Source organism: Idiotropiscis lumnitzeri, chromosome 5 (genome assembly GCF_059441095.1).
Source record: "Idiotropiscis lumnitzeri isolate Australia: NSW breed Sydney's pygmy pipehorse chromosome 5, RoL_Ilum_1.0, whole genome shotgun sequence".
Classification (NCBI taxonomy): Eukaryota; Metazoa; Chordata; class Actinopteri; order Syngnathiformes; family Syngnathidae; genus Idiotropiscis; species Idiotropiscis lumnitzeri.
In genome coordinates this window covers 6,505,389-6,526,138 of record NC_142395.1, presented here as the reverse complement: position 1 = coordinate 6,526,138, position 20,750 = coordinate 6,505,389, and the positions used below count along the sequence as shown (strand labels likewise).

At 42.5% G+C, this 20,750-nt stretch overlaps 1 protein-coding gene across 4 annotated transcripts in view; it reads right to left on the bottom strand.

The window, feature by feature from the left end:
- LOC148336725 (multiple epidermal growth factor-like domains protein 11) overlaps positions 1-20,750 on the bottom strand; it is a 115,029-nt gene that overhangs the window by 55,711 nt on the left and 38,568 nt on the right. For all 4 annotated transcript variants that reach the window (XM_088295643.1, XM_088295642.1, XM_088295641.1 and 1 more), the window contains exons 3-5: positions 20,105-20,206; positions 18,043-18,143; positions 13,523-13,615 (exon numbers count right to left, since the gene is read on the bottom strand). In XM_088295643.1, the coding sequence (XP_088151769.1) occupies positions 13,523-13,615; positions 18,043-18,143; positions 20,105-20,206 (296 nt within the window). The remainder of the gene's footprint in view (positions 1-13,522; positions 13,616-18,042; positions 18,144-20,104; positions 20,207-20,750) is intronic.

Here is a 20,750-nt window from a genome sequence, read left to right as displayed (position 1 = left end):
TGTCTGGCCCAAAGTGGAAGAAGACAGCCAATGAATAATTTCTACCTATTTTCAAGTCAAAGCCAAATCAATTCTGTGAGGTGGAAAGCCTCTATTGTGCTGGTCACTTCAGCTGAAAGCCGGCAGTGGATGATAAACACGTTTGGTGGAAATTAATCAGAGTGCAGTTAGGGAGAGAAGGGGGAGGGAAGCAGGTGAGGAAGTTGTGTCGAGTGGGCAAGTGCGTTTCCTCTTTAATGGCTTGTCTATCACGAGGTTTGGCCAACAAGAGCTCACGTGGGATTAGAGGAAAAATGGGTAAGCAAAAGTTTCTGAGGTGAGGCGCTCGTGCATTTCACCTTAGACAAACATGATTGATGACATTTCTTGGCTTGCAAAAATGTTTCACAAGAAATAACAGACCAAAATGTTTTTGCTGATAAAATCACTGTGCTCAAAAGAGCGGTTAAAGCACAACATTATATACTTTGGGAAAACATGTACATTATTGATTCAAGTCTTGTCTTACAAGTCTTATTTGATTCATCATTCGTCTTGAATGGACAAAAACAACTATTTGCAATTAAATTCTTTTTCGACTAGTATGCCATTTGCAAACATCCGGAGTGTAATGTGTGTTTCAATTTTGGTTGAAATACAGGTGTAGGCGACATTACATGTAAATGATAGTTTGCGTGACAGGTTGATTTCATCTCAAAAACACATAACAGTTACAGAATGAAAGACATTAGGAAATTTGTATGCAAGAGATAAGTTTGTTTTGAATGAAGGCCAATAACTTGATGATTTGACTGTATTTTACCGATTGTGGAATATATTCTGCCTTAGGGGACATGAAGCATGGATTAAAAGAACTACTTTGTATTCTGTGGCCAAACAATCTTAATTAATGTGTGCTTGTGAGTGTGTGGGTGTTATTGATATTTGATATTATTTAAATTATCAGACAAGAACTTGCTGTTAAAACTCATCTCCCTCGTGGTGACTTGAGGATAGCCTCCACTGTCACAATTAAAAGAGGCAATGTCTGAAAATTGGCAGCCAAACTTAAGTTTAGTCAGAAAATGCAACTGTGTGACATGTTCTGCTCCCGCAATCAATTGTGGTAAATGGGTTGTCACTTGTATAGCGCTTTTCTACCTTTGGTATTCAAAGCACTTCACACTATCACTGCATCTACCACTACAACTACTATCTACTGATGACATACCATAAGGAGCAACTGGGGTTCAGTATCTTGCTCAAGGATACGTCAACATGGTCACAATGACCTCTACGTTGGGAAACGACCACCCTACCACTGAGCCACGCCACGCCCACGTTCATGGTGCAACAACCGTGCTATTTTTTGGTTACCAGAAAATTGGTTTTGGAGATCCGAGGTTTCCACCCAAGACCAATGATATGCACCATTTTACAGGTTACAGGGTGATCTCCTTAATACTCGACAGTCGTAATGTCATCATTACCTTTAAATCTGCCTTAGTGTCATTTTCTTTTGTATATACAGTTGTTAAGTTAGGTTTAAGTAGGGGCCATATTTTATATACAAATATATTAAAAGTACAAGAATAATGTTTCACCAAAGCCAAAACTGTTTCATAAATTCATTATGGCTTCAAATGTTTTTAAACAACTAGCTGACATATCCTGAGGTATAAAATTGTTCACATATAAATCATAACACAACTCTAATAGGCGCGCATCAACAAAAAATTAAAAATGCCAAAACATGTCAGTCTGTAGTTATAATTGGTGACGTTAAAGATTAGTGCAGCAAATTTCTATGATGATTAAGAAGTGATTTATTTTTATTTTATTTGATTTAAGCACATCTGCCTCACAGTACTGAAGTTGTGGGTTAAAATCTTGCCCCAGCTTTTCTGTATGGGGTTTGCATGTTCACTCCGTGCTTGTGTGGGTTTTCTCCAAGTTCTCCGGTTTCCTCCCACATTCTAAAAACATCAATGGAAGGTTGATTGAACACTCTAAATTGTCCCTAAGTGTGATTGTGAGCGCGAATGGTAGTTTGTCTTCGTGTGACCTGCGATTGTCCGGCAACCAGTCCAGGGTGCACCCCGACAAAGACGGCTGGGATAGGCTCAGCATGCTCACGACCCTTGAGAGGTGAAGCGGCTTGGCTCATGGATGGATGAATAGTCTGCAAGAATTGTCATGTAAACTGTCTAAATCATTAGCTTGCTTTTGAAGTTGAGGGCCTTGGCTCCATCAAAAGATTTTGTTATACTTGTGAGGTGATTTTAGGTGTTATAGGATTGAAGCAGATGAGGGCAAAAACGAATCCCATCAACATAATGCGTGCCTTGGTTCGGTTTTCCAAACGCAGTCAGTATTTAATTTCCACCAATCACAAGACACTTCTGCTGTATCCTTCTCAGCCTGTTGGATCACAAACACCTTCATGGTTTGGTCTGAGTGCTCCTCACATGCATCCTCCATGTTTAAAAGAAAAAAAATAGCAAATGCATAGAAATGTTATTTATTTATTTATTTATTTATTATATGTCTGGTGTGAGGGGGGTGCATCAATATGTTTCAGTTCATTCTGTCAGTCTGGCATTTCAGCAAGTCCATAAAAGCAGTTGACAAAATTGTGTGAGAAGAAGTAAAATGTAAACAGGGTATCTGGACTTGTTTCGTCTAAAAAATCCCGTGTTGTAACCTAATTTATGGTACTACCACGTTAGCTTCCATCAGATGATTGGCTGAAGTGTTTCGTGGCTTTGAGATAGATTTTACCCATTTTTATTACGTAACAATTGTTTACTGTTATCGGTCGCTAGTGTAGGTTTAATTTACCTGAATATCATAATTCATCTTCTATCTAAAACACTCAGGTACATTTCACATAAAATTCAAGGATCATATTTACCTGTCGTTTTTTTCAGTGTCCTTATGAGCTTAATAGGTCTCCCCTTTGGGGTTGTGGTGATTTTCTTTTTAAGTTTTTTGGTGAATTAATCGACCAAACTAAAGAGATACGCTGACGCAGCTCAAGCCACTAATAGGACCAGACAGAAGTGCAAGTCCACCACTGTGTGTAAAAAGTTGTGTTGGGTGTTGAGCAGTACAATCAGTCTTCCAAAGGTTTGCCTCATCAATGAGGTGCCAGGATGAACATCCAAGATCCCGAGGCACTGGTCTGATTTGAAAAAGGACAAGTAAAGTCATTGATTTCTATGATCACCTCTATCCTTTGAAAAGCATCACGCTGTATAGGACACACTGAATGTAACGGACCTTGTTGAAATGTTGAAATAAAGTACATGGTAGGATGGCATGTAATGGACGAGAGGCTCATTGAAGATGAGATTTGGGATGGAACTTGGTTCAGATTCAAGCAGACCGCAACAACGTAACAAAGCATTGGTGCCTAACAGTGTCTATAAGTGGTTTGCCACCTGAGCTGCAGACCATAAAAGATTGGGGACAAGGCGGACAACTGCTCATAGGCGTGATTGTGACCAATCCAGGGTGTAATCTGCTCAAAGCCATCTTGGATAGACTCTTGGTCGGCCAGAACGAGCTGGATGGATGGATACAAATTCCATCTCTATATTGCGTTAATCTGGTTTAGTCACACGATCAAAGCGAACGTTCAAAATATATGATGATGTTCAATCATGCAAGTTTGAAAGCGTCTTTGAAGAACTCTAGTAGGCATCAAGAAGAGTCTGCTAAACCTCCTTTGTCATAGCCTGAGTTATCTTCAGCGTTTCTTATGCATACAGGTGCACTTGTTTTTTCAATGCTGCAATGATCAATTTGAGCTACGATTCCATTAAGTGGAGCACAGACGTCTACTAAAGCTGAACTATTAATAACATTGAAAACAGTTCAATGAGATTTCTATTTGGGTTTGTTTGTTTATCTTTTCGTCAGCTGGCAGATTGCTTCTGGCATCTTGGAGGATGAAGAACACATGAGAGGTGCATTAGAATTCTGGGAGGGGTCCAATGACCCCAAAGCGACTCAAATGGTCGCCAAAATGAATTGAAATCTAATCGATTGTTTAAGTGCAATTGGTAGTTACTTCATGCACCATTCCTCGACAAAGTTTTGTGGACACTGGTTTCATATTCCTTCGTGTAACCCTGCTGTGTCCTATTTGTCATGTTTTAAAAATTCGATTGACTGCTGAGGTGACCTAAGCACAGTATTGTATATTCAGAATATATGAATTCATTTGTCTATAATGTCAATAATTCCTTGTAGTCGGTGCTGGACCATTTTATGGAAAGAATCACCATTTGTGAGGATTTGATGATCAGTCGTGGTGTTCAGGTGTCCTTGCAGAAGGTTTGAGAGGACATGTACTCTTATCTCATCGAGAAAGCAAAGACTACAAAAGCACCAGTTATCTCATAATTAATTCCACCGGTGTTTGCTTGCCGCACTGTTCAGTTTACCTTAATTCGTTCATGTTAGTGTTGAGACTCGGCTATTATGATATAATTTGTATCGCAAAGTTGAACAAACCAGCTAAAGTCCTTGAACAACACTTTACAGAAACAAAAACAGAAGGAGCTGTTTGTGTGTGAGCACTGGTACCTTTTTGTAATACAAAAAAAAAAAATCTTCATGAAAGGCCCAACTGCAGATTATTCCCAGAGGTCTTTGTCTCCGATTTAGCCAACAGCATCCTATCAGCTCGAACCAGCGGCTTAGTTCATTCTTTCCTACGGTGATTGCCTGTAGGAGCTTGAGACTTTGTTCCGCCAGTCTCCCGGTGGAAGGGTGACCTTCCCATCTCATTCAGGACTGCAGAGTCACCGCTTATGTACAAGTGGGGATTGAAAACTCATCTCCTTAAGAAACATGTCACGTCTTACCGGGGCCTACTTTTCCTCTTTTTCCGGCAGATCACACCTCCATCTCGTCTTACAAAGAACTTAACCTTTTAGACCTGCATAAATTATTTACTTTGCACGTCTCATGAACTCTATTCCACAAGCTAAAGTAGCTAACGCAAAGAAGAGGGTTAGTAATGGAAGAAACACATGACCCAATGCTCGAATCTTTAAATGTGTGGATGCTGAGAAATAAAAGACATTTGCACTGACACACTTGTCAAAACCAACACAACAATCTTTTACTAACTCACAGACTGCAATAATATTGTCCACATTGTTTTTATTTCACAAAGAAGATTGGCCTGAAATAGTGGTGCCAAAATGTATTATTATTATTTGTTAAATTTAAATAAATAACTGCATTTTAGTGATGAAAGAAGCGTGATTAAAGTAACGATGACCGACTGATGAAAATAGTTGTGATGAACTCGAATTTTGTTGATGACTACAAACTGATGATGACGGATGGCCGCCCACCTCTTAACTCATTTACTACCATTGATGGCTAAAGACGTCAAAGATCCTTTTTCTTCTTTTTTTTTTTTTTATTCGGCTGGTAGTGAATGAGTTAATTAAGCCCCCATATGCATTTCATGTGCTCCCAGAGTCTGTTTGCCATCCATGTACCCCTTTCACACTGAGCTATTTTTTTTCACCACAAAAACACCTACTTTGAGCTCGCAAACTGGTGCAAGTCCAAATCTTTGCAGCTCCTGCTCCAGTATGTCAGCAGCTGGGGAAGTGACTAAACGCTCCTGGCATAGACATTTAAGCATTTATGGCAAGAATCCAGGAAACGCTAGCTGCATACTGCTGATGTATGGACATTATTACAGTGAAATGATGGAGGTGCTCAGGTTTTACCAAACTTTGCGCTAGATGTACCAAACCAGCATTGGCACCAACTGTCTGTGATCGTTATTTGAATGTTGTTGTTTCTGACGATTTGGATTGAAATATGCACACAAGTGGCCTGCTGGAGGTCATTTTGGAAGGGTCTTGCAATGCTTCTCCGTGTAGAAAGAAGCATTATTGTTCGTTTGTTCTCTTGTGCCCCTTCCTCTCTCCTGGTATCCAGTGCAGGGTCTTGGCCCTGCTTGCACAGCAAGGCCATAATGCCATAACGCATTCAGAAGTGCCATCCTATAAAATCAGTCCCACTACAGCAACTATTATATGCATGCTAATATTTTAATAATTCTGTGCAAGTTGATTTTAATTGGAATTCATTTGGTGAAAACAACTGTGGTTGTAGTCTAGTTTAATCTTGCACACGAGACGAAGTGAAGTGTTATTAATGTTAATAACATTTGCTGACTGTAGGAAAATTTTTGATCAGCTTTCTATGATATGATTGCCCAACATGCTTATTGTTTGGTTGTTTATTTGTATTTAGGAAAGATTGGCACACCTCTCAGGGAATACGCCTCCAGAATGCAGGCATGACATGATGGGATATTGTAAAATAGTCAACCTTGGTGGTTGAAATGCTCTGGACAAAATACTTTCTAGGGAAACTCACATAACAGTACATGCAAAGAACAACATCTGCAAGGATGCAAATGCATCTGGCTGGTTATGTGCGGTTGAGCTGTCAATGCGAGAGAGGAATAGGAATGCGTGTGAGTGCAAACTGCAGATGATGGAAAGCTGAAAGCAGCTTTATGTTGTTGCACACCTAAACAGGCTTTCCACGACACGGATGCCAACAATGGAAGCTGTGTTTTATGTCCGAAGCTTAGAGGATAAATTAGCATAGCAAGGCAAATGGTGACGTCTCTATGAAAGACAATACAGTGGAAGCTATCAGAAATCGCACACCCCTGAAATTTTATTTTCTGGATTGCGATATTCAGGCTCACAATCAAAGCGGTAAAATGGTCAAATTGGACATTGGGTTTGGTGACAATGTGGTGGTGCTGTGTGTTTACCAATGTGCACTACGTAAAAACAGTGGAGTGCATGAACGGCTGCCTCCGCATATGAAAAGTTTTTTTCCCCACACCCTGAGCTCTGCATGGTTGACATGGCACTGGCACCTCTATCGATCAATTTGCAGAAATTCGGAGATTAATAAGGGGCAAAACGTTAAAATGACTCGCAAACAGACCCAACAACTACGATTTAGATCAATTAATTGCTGCCATCACGCTTCCGTGAAGATACTCCTTGGATGAAGCAGTCAGTCCCTCCGTTTGAATTATCTTAATCATCTATAAAATCGACAGTGTGTAGTCTCTGAAAAATGGATCAGTAATTACCAGTGATTACGTTTGGCTTACAAAAAAAGCAAAGGAGGGAGGATGAGGGACGAAAAGTTTTTTTTTTTTTTTTTTTTAAAAAGGACGAACTAAGCAAGGTCGAAAGTGGGTTTTAATCCGTCCCTTTAATCATCCCTAACCGGGTAAAGTATTGTGTGTACAGAATTCAAATATTTGCAGTCGATGCATTATGAAATCTTGTAATGCTGTTGCGTGTACTGGGTCTTGAACTGAGAGTTCAACTGAGAGCGCATTAGAGAAACAGACAGAGAGAGAGAATGGGAGAGTCTCAAGCGGGCAAAAACACGTAAGCGATATGCCGGCTGTGTGATGAAGCAATTGAGAGGCAAAATAAGCATCTTAAATTGCGTTTCATTTGAGCAAAGGGATAAACTTCAATAAATACAGCCGTCTCTACAGTGTGGTCCAAGCTCATCTGTGAATTTGCTTCATGTGACAGCAAGAGTCAAGTAAAGGTTCTTGTTTGATGTGCACCCAGCATTTGCGGCACTAAATGTCATGATCCGCGTCGGACATGACTGGGGTTTTGTTATTGTTTTCATGTTCATGCGGTTTTGTTATTGTTTTCTTCACCTCCCGGCCATGTGCACTTGTTATTGTTTTGATCTGCTGAGTAGGGGCGTTTCCCCTCAGCACCTCGCCCTCACCAGCCACGCACCTGTTCCCCGTCAGCTCACACACCTGATGCCCATCCGCACTCCTAATGACTGGACTATATAAACACCTCATCCCAACAACTCATTGTCGGAACATTACTCCTGCTGCTTCATTTGGACTTTCACGACTGCTCCCTGATCTCGTTCACGCTCATGTTCTCGCTTCGCTCCCGTTCTTGCTCCCGCTCTTGTCCCTAGTTTTTGTCACTGTCTTCGTTCCTCGGTTTTTGTTCTGTTTAGTCAAGTTTAGTTCGTCATAGTCATTTTGCACCCTGCCACGTTTGTTTGTCCACGCCATGTTATTTGTCCTCAGTGATTAATTTAATAAATTCCCTTTAGTTTACCCTTTTCCCTGCTTCCTCGCACCTCTGGGTCCACCTCCTCCTCGCCCACCGGCGACCGAAACCTGACAGAATGTTCCGACCAACTACGGACCCTGCGGGAAGCTCTCGGCGACGTCATCGTCGTCGCCGATCGGACAACCGCCCTCATCAGCCTGCCGACCAGCCCCGTACCTCGTCTGTTGCTTCCTCTGCGTCTCACGGTATTAAAATCGACGGCCTCCCTGTCATACCCCCTCACCTGATTATTGATTCCGATTATGACGATGATTTTGAGAACCAAGCCATTTCACCCCCTCACGATTCAAGTAAGTCCGGTTACGAGTATGATTTTGAGCACCTTGCCCCTCACATTTTTTCCGATCCCGATCACGACTATGATTTTGAATATATTGCCACTCTCTTAGTCGCCCAGCGCAACGCTGAGTTATTTTTGAGCCGTCACCTTCCTCCCCCCCAACCATTTCTGTCACCTTCGTCATTTGAGTTTTTTGAGACCACCTCCCACGTTACCTCGCGTTGTTCACCACGTCCAAAGTCACGTAAGTCACGGTCCCGTCGCTCCCCTCGTCCACCGTCGCTTTCCGCACCTGATCACGTTCCCCTTGCGCATCATAGCTCACGTTCACCAGCACCCATAGTCTCGGTCCCTCGTGTCTCCCATTCCCCTGATTCCCTATGGCGGCAGGCTGATAGGGATCAGTTCCCCCGTCTCGGCTGCGCCCGGCCCGCCTGCTGCGCCCGGCCCGCCGCAGCCTCCCCGTCAGCGGCACAGACCATGCCGCCTCCACGTCAGCTGCAGCAACCCACGCCGCCTCCACGTCAGCTGCTGCCACCCACGCCGCCTCCACGTCAGCTGCTGAGCCCCGTCCCGGCTCCCCGCCGGCTGCTGAGCCCCGTCCCGGCTCCCCGCCGGCTGCTGAGCCCCGTCCCGGCTCCCCGCCAGCTGCTGAGCCCCGTCCCGGCTCCCCGCCAGCTGCTGAGCCCCGTCCCGGCTCCTCGCCAGCTGCTGAGCCCCGTTCCGGCTCCTCGCCAGCTGCTGAGCCCCGTTCCGGCGCTTCAAGTCCCTGTTCCGGCGGCGCATGTCCCGCGTCCGCTCCAAGTCCAAGTTCTGGCGGTGCAGACCCTGCGTCCGCCCCAAGTTCACGTTCCGGCGGAGCACGTCGTGCGTCCGTCCCAAGTTCACGTTCCGGCGGAGCACGTCGTGCGTCCGTCCCAAGTTCACGTTCCGGCGGAGCACGTCGTGCGTCCGTCCCAAGTTCACGTTCCGGCGGAGCACGTCGTGCGTCCGTCCCAGGTTCACGTTCCGGCGGAGCACGTCGTGCGTCCGTCCCAGGTTCACGTTCAGGCGGAGCACATTGTGCGTCCGTCCCAAGCTCACGTTTCAGCGGAGCCCGTCCGGCGTCCGCCCCAAGTTTATGTTCCGGCGGTGCGCGTCGTGCGTTCGCCCCAAGTCCATGTTGCGGCGGAGCACGTTCCGCGTCCGCCCCAAGTCCATGTCCCGGCGGAGCACGTTGTGCGTCCGTCCCAGGTTCACGTTCAGGCGGAGCACGTTGTGCGTCCGTCCCAGGTTCACGTTCAGGCGGAGCACGTTGTGCGTCCGTCCCAGGTTCACGTTCAGGCGGAGCACGTTGTGCGTCCGTCCCAGGTTCACGTTCAGGCGGAGCACGTTGTGCGTCCGTCCCAGGTTCACGTTCAGGCGGAGCACGTTGTGCGTCCGTCCCAGGTTCACGTTCAGGTGGAGCACATTGTGCGTCCGCCCCAAGCTCACGTTCCGGCGGAGCCTGTCCCGCGTCCGCTTCCGGTCAAGGATCCGACGGCGCCTGTCCTGCGCCCGTCGCAAGGGCCTGCCCCGGCAGCGCTCGACGACCCACGGTCGCTCCTGGCTCCTGCCTCGGCGGTGGACGACGACACGCCGCCGCCTCTCGACTCTGCCTCGGCGGCCTTCGACGATGCGCCGTCGCTTCTCGTCACGGCCTCGGCGGCGTCCGACGGTCCACCGCCGCTCCACGTTCCTGTCTCGGCGGGGCTCGAGGACCAGCCGCCGTTCCACGTTCCTGTCTCGGCGGGGCTCGAGGACCAGCCGCCGCTCCACGTTCCTGTCTCGGCGGGGCTCGAGGACCAGCCGCCGCTCCACGTTCCTGTCTCGGCGGGGCTCGAGGACCAGCCGCCGCTCCACGTTCCTGTCTCGGCGGGGCTCGAGGACCAGCCTCCGCTCCACGTTCCTGTCTCGGCGGGGCTCGAGGACCAGCCGCCGATCCACCTTCCTGCCTCGGCGGGGGTCGACGACCAGGCGCCGCTCCACGTTCCTGCCTCGGCGGGATTCAACGACCCGCCGCCGCTCCACGTTCCTGTCTCGGCGGGGCTCGACGACCAGCCGCCGCTCCACGTTCCTGTCTCGGGTGCGCCCGGACGTCCACCTGAATGGCCACGGGTGGACTTATTGATCGGGCCTCCCGGACGTCCGCCCGAATGGCCCCGTCGGGACTCGCTGGTCTGGCCCCATGGACATCCGCCAGACCGGTCTCGTTCGCGGACCTTGGTCCCACCTCCCGACCCCTTCCGCCCACCCTCGTTCTTGGACAATTTTGGGGTTCCTTTTTTGTGTTTTTTTTTTTTTTCCTCAGTGTTTGTTTTTTTTTGGGACGTCTGGAATCCGTCCCTTGAGGGGGGGGTACTGTCATGATCCGCGTCGGACATGACTGGGGTTTTGTTATTGTTTTCATGTTCATGCGGTTTTGTTATTGTTTTCTTCACCTCCCGGCCATGTGCACTTGTTATTGTTTTGATCTGCTGAGTAGGGGCGTTTCCCCTCAGCACCTCGCCCTCACCAGCCACGCACCTGTTCCCCGTCAGCTCACACACCTGATGCCCATCCGCACTCCTAATGACTGGACTATATAAACACCTCATCCCAACAACTCATTGTCGGAACATTACTCCTGCTGCTTCATTTGGACTTTCACGACTGCTCCCTGATCTCGTTCACGCTCATGTTCTCGCTTCGCTCCCGTTCTTGCTCCCGCTCTTGTCCCTAGTTTTTGTCACTGTCTTCGTTCCTCGGTTTTTGTTCTGTTTAGTCAAGTATAGTTCGTCATAGTCATTTTGCACCCTGCCACGTTTGTTTGTCCACGCCATGTTATTTGTCCTCAGTGATTAATTTTATAAATTCCCTTTAGTTTACCCTTTTCCCTGCTTCCTCGCACCTCTGGGTCCACCTCCTCCTCGCCCACCGGCGACCGAAACCTGACACTAAAGATGTAAATGGCATTTAAAACGCATGTTTTGTGTCAATTATATTTGATCTTAAATTTAGTGTTTTGTCAAAGCCAATGAGCTTTCAGAGTAGATAGCCAGTTGCGATAGCCAATCAGATCACGAGTTGGTTACCGTGAGCCTTCTCGCTGGCCTTACGCTGAAGGTGACGAACACGTTTTGTGTTTGGAGATTCACTCGTGAGGGGGCAGCGCTCTGCGGAATCAACACACCCGGAAGTCGTAACTGGCGACCGTTCGAAAATCTAAAATATATTCTTGCTTTTTTTAAACCACAATGGTCAAAGAAGGAAAAGTGTGGATTTAATTGAAGACACACCTGCGAGGCCATTTTCAAGAGGGACCTTTCAAGAGAAGCTTGGCCGTCTAACACTCACTCAGTACTGTGTACGTTTGTTTCTGTATATTACTTCTCCAGCTGTGGTGTCATAAATGATGGTGTTATGAGGGGGATTCATTCAAGTAGGACTAAGTAGAACTTCATTGAAGTCCTACGTGTGAAATGCACGGCCCGCCACTGCATTCAATAATAAAAGGGCAATTGTCCCTCACTACCTCGTTAGCGCCACAAGGTAGATAATCCCCCATTTAATAACTTTGATGCTTGCGGTTATTCAACTGAAGTGGCTAAGGTAAGTATAAATCTGTTATTATGGTTAATTTAGATATTGTGGCTTTTAATCATTAGTTTTGTTGTCCAGAAATTATGGTAAAAAGAGGTGAATAGGAAATTTGCAAACTAAAGAATTTTAAGTAATGTTTATGAATTATGAGACCTCCGCTTTGTGTCATTCATGGAAGCTTTTTTGTTTGTTTTTTGGACGGTTTGGGACGGAGGGTTAATTGCAAGGACAGTTGCGCCTTGACAGGACAAAAATTAAGACAGACCGTGACGGTGCATTAAGGACGTTAGTGTGGAGGACGGACCTGCAAAATAGGGTATAGTGCCCATCTATGCCAGAAATATGTGCGTGATGTTCACGTTTTTTAGAGATTCATATGAGCGATTTAACATGTTTGTTAATGTTGAGTGAGTATTTATCATGCTTTTTCAGCTGTAAATATTCAATTCTGCATGTGTACTGTTGAATGAACATTTTTGGAACAGCGGGCACACGCGCGCACACATTTTTGAGACAAACATCATGCTGTTTCAAGGTATTCACGTTTTATGAACAGGAACGAGTCATCCCGTTTCTTCGTTAAAATTGGAAATTGAAAAACGGAAAACAAGCCACTAAAGTCTAGAAACAAAATCTGACCGTAATTTGTTTCCTTCTTACATGCTTTGAATTTCTTTTCAGTCTGATTCGCTCCTATCTTCAAAGTGACAGTCGATATGTCATGTTTTTCCTTTGCTCAGCCTGTAGGAGGTGGCAAAATTACCTAACCCTTGTTTTAGACATGCCTCAGTCCCTTAATCCCCAGGCAGCAAGGCAGAACAATGTGGTGGCTGTGTGACTGATGATGTGTCAATACGACCGAACACAAACAGGTTGCAGGCTGGGAGAGAGTTTGCAGAGTTCTTTAGAAAATAATGAGACTGATGATCCAATGTAATTCAGCAGAATGACCATTTACCATCCCTAGAATGCACTTTTTACTTTTCAGCGAATGTCAAAAACTGACAAAGCACAAATCTCGGCCTCCAAAAATAACTGCTTTTCATGTAAATGTGTGGATTTGCTCCGAATCCAAAATAGCTTTGCTCAAAAACATTGTATGTAATTTCCCAGAATAATTCCTTTTCGTTTCTCCTACTGCGTGAGAACCTATATTTGTTCTCCCCACATGAAGTTGATGAGTTCAAGGATGCTGTCAAGTTTTGGTTATTTGTTTGATCTTCACAGTGTTTTGTTTTTTTTTACCATGGAATTTAATGTGTGTTAAGAAGAGAATTAGTACAAAATTGTCAAGTCACTCCCAGTTTAGTTTTTTTTTCTTTTCTTTTTTTTATAAAATGAGATGAAGCCCCACGTTATGTATCCAACACTTCACTGCCCTCACATTGTTTTTTCGTGACCTCATGCAATGTTGCAATGAATGGCACACATTGCAACCACATTGGTAGCAGACAACTAAATTTGAACTCACCGCTGGAGCAGTCCAGACCTCCCCAGCCGGGCTCACATTGGCAGGTGTCAGGAGAGACACACCGACCGTGGGCACACTCCTCAGTACACAAGGCTGAGATTAAAACAGAATAAAAACCATGTTAATCGCAATCAATTATCACACACATTACACGATTTAAGACCCCGATGATCTGATTTAACTATACTAGGGACTGACATCAGAAGAAAATGATTGCTTCTGATTGTCCAAAATTGTATTTGGTGAGATTGTCATCTAATTAAATGTTTGGAGGAAACCAGGCCCTGCGTATTACCTGGCCAAAACCATCTCCCCAGTGAAGTGTGGTGGTGGTCATGCTGTAGTGATGTTTTTCAACAGGGGGAACTGGAAGATTAGTCAGGACTGAGGGAACAATAACTGTAACAATATGCAGGGATATCTTGGATGAAAAAAAATGTCTCGTGTTAACCCGAGACAGGGATAGTGGGTCATCTTCCAGCTGGACAATGACCCTGAGAACATAGCCTATGGAGGTAAATTAGGAGCAAAAGCAAAAGTAACTACCATTGAAATGTAAGAGATGTGCATTATGTATAACAAAAGCAACTTGAAGGCTTAGGAAATCATCTTGTCAAAAATAAAAGATTGCGTAGACAGTTTGTGTGTCATTTGTAACTAAACCCCACACACACTTGGCGTGAAAAGATCAGTGGTCTCATCTTCATTATCAAATGCACAACTTATTGAAATTCGACAGGCGGAATTTCTCCTCTATCATCACTTGCAGCTCATTTTGTGAGGCTCACACGTGCATCAGACGAGGAATACTGCATCATTTATCAGGTAGGACGTGTGTTAGGCAGACGACAGGCTGACAGCGTGGAGACTTTTGCTCCTCTGTCACAGAGATATGATGTGCTACTTATCGGTCTTTCTTTCCCTCCGTCTGAGCAAGTGCCTGCTCAATAACAAATAAAGAAACGTGCACAATTTAAGACTGATAAAATGTCTGCGCACAAAATATGATCAATGCAAGTGATTGTGCAAATTTTGCCATCAAACATTACTTTAATTATATGGTCACACCGATTATGTTCACACTTCACTTCGACAAGTTCTGTGTTCGGATCCGTGTTGACTCAGAACCTTATGTGTCCTTTCGCTTTGGTACGCTATTTTTGTTTTGTATTACAATGAATAAGAATACAAATATTGATCAAAGGTCGTGATCTCCCCCCAAAGAGTCCAAACTTTTAACATTATAGCCCACACTATGTAGTTAAATATCTTCAATGCGATTTAACTTTGCCAGCTACAGTATGGATGAAAAGTTTGCATTTTCCTTTCAAAGTGTCAATTTAATTCGTTAATAGATTAAGCCTTGATTAAATATTAAGAACTTAAAAGTAACTTTACTCTACAAAGACAGTAATATTGTAAAGAAATTAATTCTTTTCATGTGTAAGTAACATGTAATATGTAATATATTACATGTTGGAAGTGACTTCCCCAACACTGTTAATGGGCACCTCTGCTGTACAGTATTTATGGTGGCTAGTGAATTGGATAAATATAGAAGCAAAATAGAAACCTAACTTAACTTGGACATACAGTCAATTGAATGAAATTTCCACATTGAGAGACATAATAATAAAATGCTTCAGGATTTCCTTTGGATTTCCAACTGGTGTACAATGGGCATTAAACGGATTCAGTCTAGTATTTAGAATATAAATATAGAATATAAATGAATGAACCCTTTGAGTTCACAATAAAATGTTTGATGCAAAGTAAATCAAAAACAATTCTGCAAAACAGCTTTGAAAGCCCGTCAATTTTGATTTCGGCCTCAAGCAGCTTTCTTTTCTATGAAAGAGGGGGACCTTTCAATTTGTTCATGTCTAGGATGTGGTACAACAAAGAACTGTCCTAATTTGTTAATGTTAGCCAAGCTAGAAGGCATGCTTTGTACATAGCAAGGCCGCGACTCGCATTCAAAGCAGGCGTTGTGCGTACGCGTGTTAGTGGGTGGATGACAGCGGCAACGCTGCACAATAGACTTGTGGCTTATTTGTCCAGGTCCTACAGGAGACTCAAATTAGGTTGTTTACAAGCCAATGCTGAATGAAGACACACAATGCGTTTCGCTTTAGCATCGTATGCCTCCGGGCAACCCATTCACTTACGAAAAAGCAGCAACGTGCTATACAATTTACCATCTTGGGTGGATCACTGATTTATTTTGGGGAAAGTACACCAGTATGAGATAAAGATAGGTGATTACAGTAAATCGAAAAGATTTGTCTTAAAACAACAGTTCGTAAATTATTTCTACATTTCTTCCATTTTCTGTCCCCCTAATATCAAAACAGTTACTCCTTATCATTTCATTGCAAGTGTAATACAGGAAATGAAAAGGATCTTTTCACCACAGCTAACTCAGTCATCTTGATTTGGTTTAAAAACCTTTTGGAAAAAGGTTCAAGAAAGAGAGAATAAATTACCCACTTAAACATATTACAGCAAAAACTTTTCAGTATATTCAGTCATCTTCAAAAACTATCTCTGACTCAAATGGCTACAGGCAAAACAACAGCGTGGTTTGATAGGTGCCGGTCACCTTTCAGTTTCATGTTAAATTGGATGGAATAAATATGCTTGATTAGAAACGCATAAAATATAAAGCTATAACTGTCCAAACTGATTATAGGAGAAGTATGCAGTGATTATCATCATCACAAAATCATCATTTTTCAATTTTCATAAATCTGAACAAATTCCTGCTTGAGATTTGTTTTCAAATGGCAACAAAGACGTGAGTGGTCAACTTAAGTAGTAATTGACTGACATATGCTGATGCGGCAATGTCAGCTATAAAAGCTGTAATACTGCAGGTTACTATTGGGTGCATGTGAAAAGAACTCGGTTTGATGTACTATAATGCAAATTCAACAAGGTGGAATTATTAATATGGCTGAAATACATACACACCCCCACCCCCACACCCCCATATATACATACATATATATATATATATATATATATACACGTTAGGGCTGGGCGATGAACCGAAAATTTACCGTTACCGAAATTTATTACAATGACCGAAATCATTTTGCCCATGTCGGTAAATTCGGTGAATAAAAAAATAAAAAAGAAAAGCCTTTTCTGTCTGCGGCAAAGTTCATGCCCCTTTAAGACCGCTACAGCGCCTCTAGTCATGTGACTCCACCCGTCTGATCGAGAAAGAAAACAGACGTCGCTCTCGTTGCTGGCGATTCAAATCCAGAAGCTTTTTCACCACACACAACACAACCATGCTGTGCTGAAAGTTCAAAGTGAGAAGCAAGGTTCGACAAGTGACAACAGCCCATGAACGGAGGCGACACCAAACGAGAGAACGTCTCAGAGGTGGACGCGATCGCCGAGCACATAGCTAAAGATAAAGCTCCCCTAGTTACAGTGGCGCGCACAGGATTTAAACGCTTCATGAAAGCCGTATTTCCCGATATGGACTACATCGGGCCGGGAGCTTAGACATGTCAAGCATTTTGCATCTACATCCGACTTGTGGTCGGGTCGCAACATGGATCCCTGATTGAGCCTGACTGTGCATTACATAGATGACAAGTGGCGACTGCGCACCAGAATACTCGAGACGGCATATTTTCCCCGATGATGCACACTTGTTTATTTGGCTTGCATTGACATTTTCTTTCATTTTATTTAGCATTTTTTTAATTTGGCATTATTTACATCATGAGAGCATCTTGGCGCAATCTATTTGCAGAAAAAGATTTTGCAAGAGTTACCCTTTTTCTTTGTGACATTGTTCAAGTCATGCAAAGCAAGCTATTTGGAATGTTTATACAAATGATTTTTGTACTTTTATTTTTCATTGAAAGTAATGTGTACCAGTTGGTCAATAATAAAAACAGTCAATATGCATTTCCTGCATTTATTTAGATTTTAGTTTTTTAGGAATTTATCGTGCATTTATTGTTATCGAGGTAAAATTGCTCAATTTCTCGCGATATTGATTTGAGGTCATATCGCCTAGCCCTAATATACGTATATAAGTATATGTATATATATATATATATATATATATATATATATACACCATGAATAATATCATATAACACTCAATCACTAGATCAATTTACCTTCTCTAAACTTTTGAATGCACATCCAGCTGTTCAGTGTTTTAGTGTTGTTGTTTTTTTTTTATTAAAAGGAGCTTCACGGCAAATGTGTGAATTGTGACATGTCGACACAGTAATGTAGTTTACAATATTTGGTCAACAATGAGTCTGAATACCAAAAAAGAATAATATGACATATTTAAGCCTTAACCATAATTCAACACATCTAAACACAACATCTAAAAATCACAGTGCTAAACATAACACTATACAGGTAGTTGTCATTATATATTGTAAGTGGTGAAATGTAGCGGCTTTCTTGTTTCTTATTAGTTGTCATGCATGGGATCCACATCATGTACATGCAATGAATGCAAAAATGCCACAACTTACGAACACACAGGTCTCCACTTTCAAAGAAACCCGGGCAACACTGAGAGCGCCGCCTATACATTGTTCTCACACCTCTTCTGTAGGCTGTCTTGTAACTGATCCTGTATAAAATATGAACACATACACACACACATACCCCCACACGCACGCGCACACGCATCGTGTTATTGTGGAAGTTGGTAAACAACATTGGCATATTGATACAATCGTGTTTTTTTGAACATAGTGATATACAGAGTGGAACTATTTTGTTGAAGAGCAAATATGTCAAACATGCAAGAAGCTCGGCCACAGCCAGCAGCAAGCATTTTGACCAGACAAAAAAGTTCAACTCCCATACAACCAAATGCCCTAAAGTCAATCATAATGTGACTAACAAATATCTTCCAGTAGAACAAAATCATTTCGCTTCATTTGTTTAATTTCTCTTAGTCGCAAATTATACATGTGAATTATTTTCATAAACCGTAATAATGCAAAGTCCTGCTATAGTTTGTACTAATAATTGCAGTAGAGGCATCATATAAAGTATGTAAGTCAGAGGAAAAACTAGGAGTCGCCACATATCTTGAGGCATCAGGATCTACAGCTTCACCACAACTCCAGCTTGTCACTGTTCTATGGAGCATAATCACTCATGCTGTGCATGTGCACCGTGAGAGCTTCGGCACTTCTCCTCCCTGCCAAAACTCCAATCTCAACTGCAAACAAATTAATCCTGGAACTGTTTGATAGTAAAGTATCACTGGGCAACACAATTATTTTACAAATGTCTTTAATCAGATATGTGAGTCAACGTTTCTAGATGTTTTTGTATTATTGTTTTGTGCTGATTCCCAATCTGCCTTGTTTTTTTTCTCTAGCACATGAGATTTTTACAACAATAATATATTATGTACTACAGTAATGTATTTAGTAATATTTATGAAAGTGTTCAAGTGCTGAGCCTGTTGATGATTTGTTTCCCTGAAATGTCATAACTATAAATTACAACACATGATAAAATCCATATTGCACAAGCTTTTATAGGTCAAACTTAAAAACAAAAATTGAAAATATCTCAAAAACCAAAGGTGCAAGAACCACAGGAAAGACATTTTTAAATCAGCGTCAAAAGTAAAATAAGGGACAAAGCAATCTCTGAATAAAATTAGCTGCTGGCAAGTGTAATTTTCAAGTGCAACTCTAATTAATTAAACCTGGAAAAAATATTTGTTAATGTTGCTCATGTTATATGATTGCGCTCTTTAATATTTCCAAGTATTTCCTATTGCAATTTATTTAAACAATTTGCTTTGCCTGTGTTTAAATAGTTTTGCAATCATGTTTTTTAAAATGTGTGCGTGTGTGAGCACGTGATACTGAATGTCATGATATCTTTATTAAAATAATGCAACTTAATTTAATAAAACATCAAGGTAGAAAATCAAATATTATTATTGTATTCAGAATGAGGTCCCATAAAAAGATGATTCAATCACACATGTTCAGAAAAGATGAAAGGAACTTAAATGATCAAGCGAGTCTCTCCTCCTCACTCAAGGACGATGTTTTTGGACTTTTTTTCCCCCTCTTAAGTTCAATGACTCAGCTCCTAGCTGAAGGAGCTTAACTGGTGGCTATAAAGCTTAATGTGATCATTAAAGCCAATACGCTGACAGTCCTTCATGAAAATGACCACATCAGACAGAGATGAACTGCCAAGTGTTAGGTAGACTGCAATGAATATCTGCCTGTCACATCCACTTACAGCACTACTGTACTGTACTATACATACATTCAGAACCAACCAGCAGGAGGGATCTGGGAACAAATGATTCTGTGTCTTAAAACCTGAGAAGTCACACTCATGCTGACTCAAAAATGAGCTAGGATTTATTCATGTCTGATATTTTCACAAGAAACAGAAGTCAGCATTTTCTTCTTGTTAGACATCACGCACATTTCCTGTTTATATTCCTGAATCATGCAAATAAAAGAGTCTAATGAATAAACATAACATAAAATACATAACCCTTGCGTTCGTCTGAAAAGTAAATAAGTAAACACAAAATGTTCATACCTGTGTCTTGTGCATTTGAACCAATTGAGAATGTCAGTGCAGCGAGTATAGTAGACCTGGTCGAACGGATGTGCATAAGACTCTTGGACGGTCACAGCGTAACTAGAGGAACAACACATGCAGAACGTTTAGTATGCGTTGGCAACGTAAGTGACAGCACCTTTGTCATCTAAAAAAAGATTTCATTATCAGGAGAGCTTTGTACAGCAGAATCTTCAATGTTCAAAGGTGAGTGAAGGCCAACAAAACGGTATTCAAGACTAAAAGGATTTATCAATTAAATTATGTCATTTATTTAAGTATTATATTAGAACGTGTGGCATTGTCTTTGGCATCCTAACATTTTCAATTAAAAGAATGTTAAATTGAGTTCACATTCACACAATAAAAATAAAAAAATGTTTTTTGTGGATTGTATACTTCATTTATGTCTTCTCAGAAACATTTCTCAAAACTGCCCAGAAGCGACACACTCCAGTATTGGTTTGCAAGGCCCAGTGGTAGCTAATATTAGTGCTGTCAAGCGATTACATATTTAACTATTTAATCGTAAAAAAAAAAAAATCTGTAATTAATTGCGACTATTTTTTTGTGAACCTTTTAACAGGTATTTACTTGAACAATATCTTGTAATTATTGTAAAATC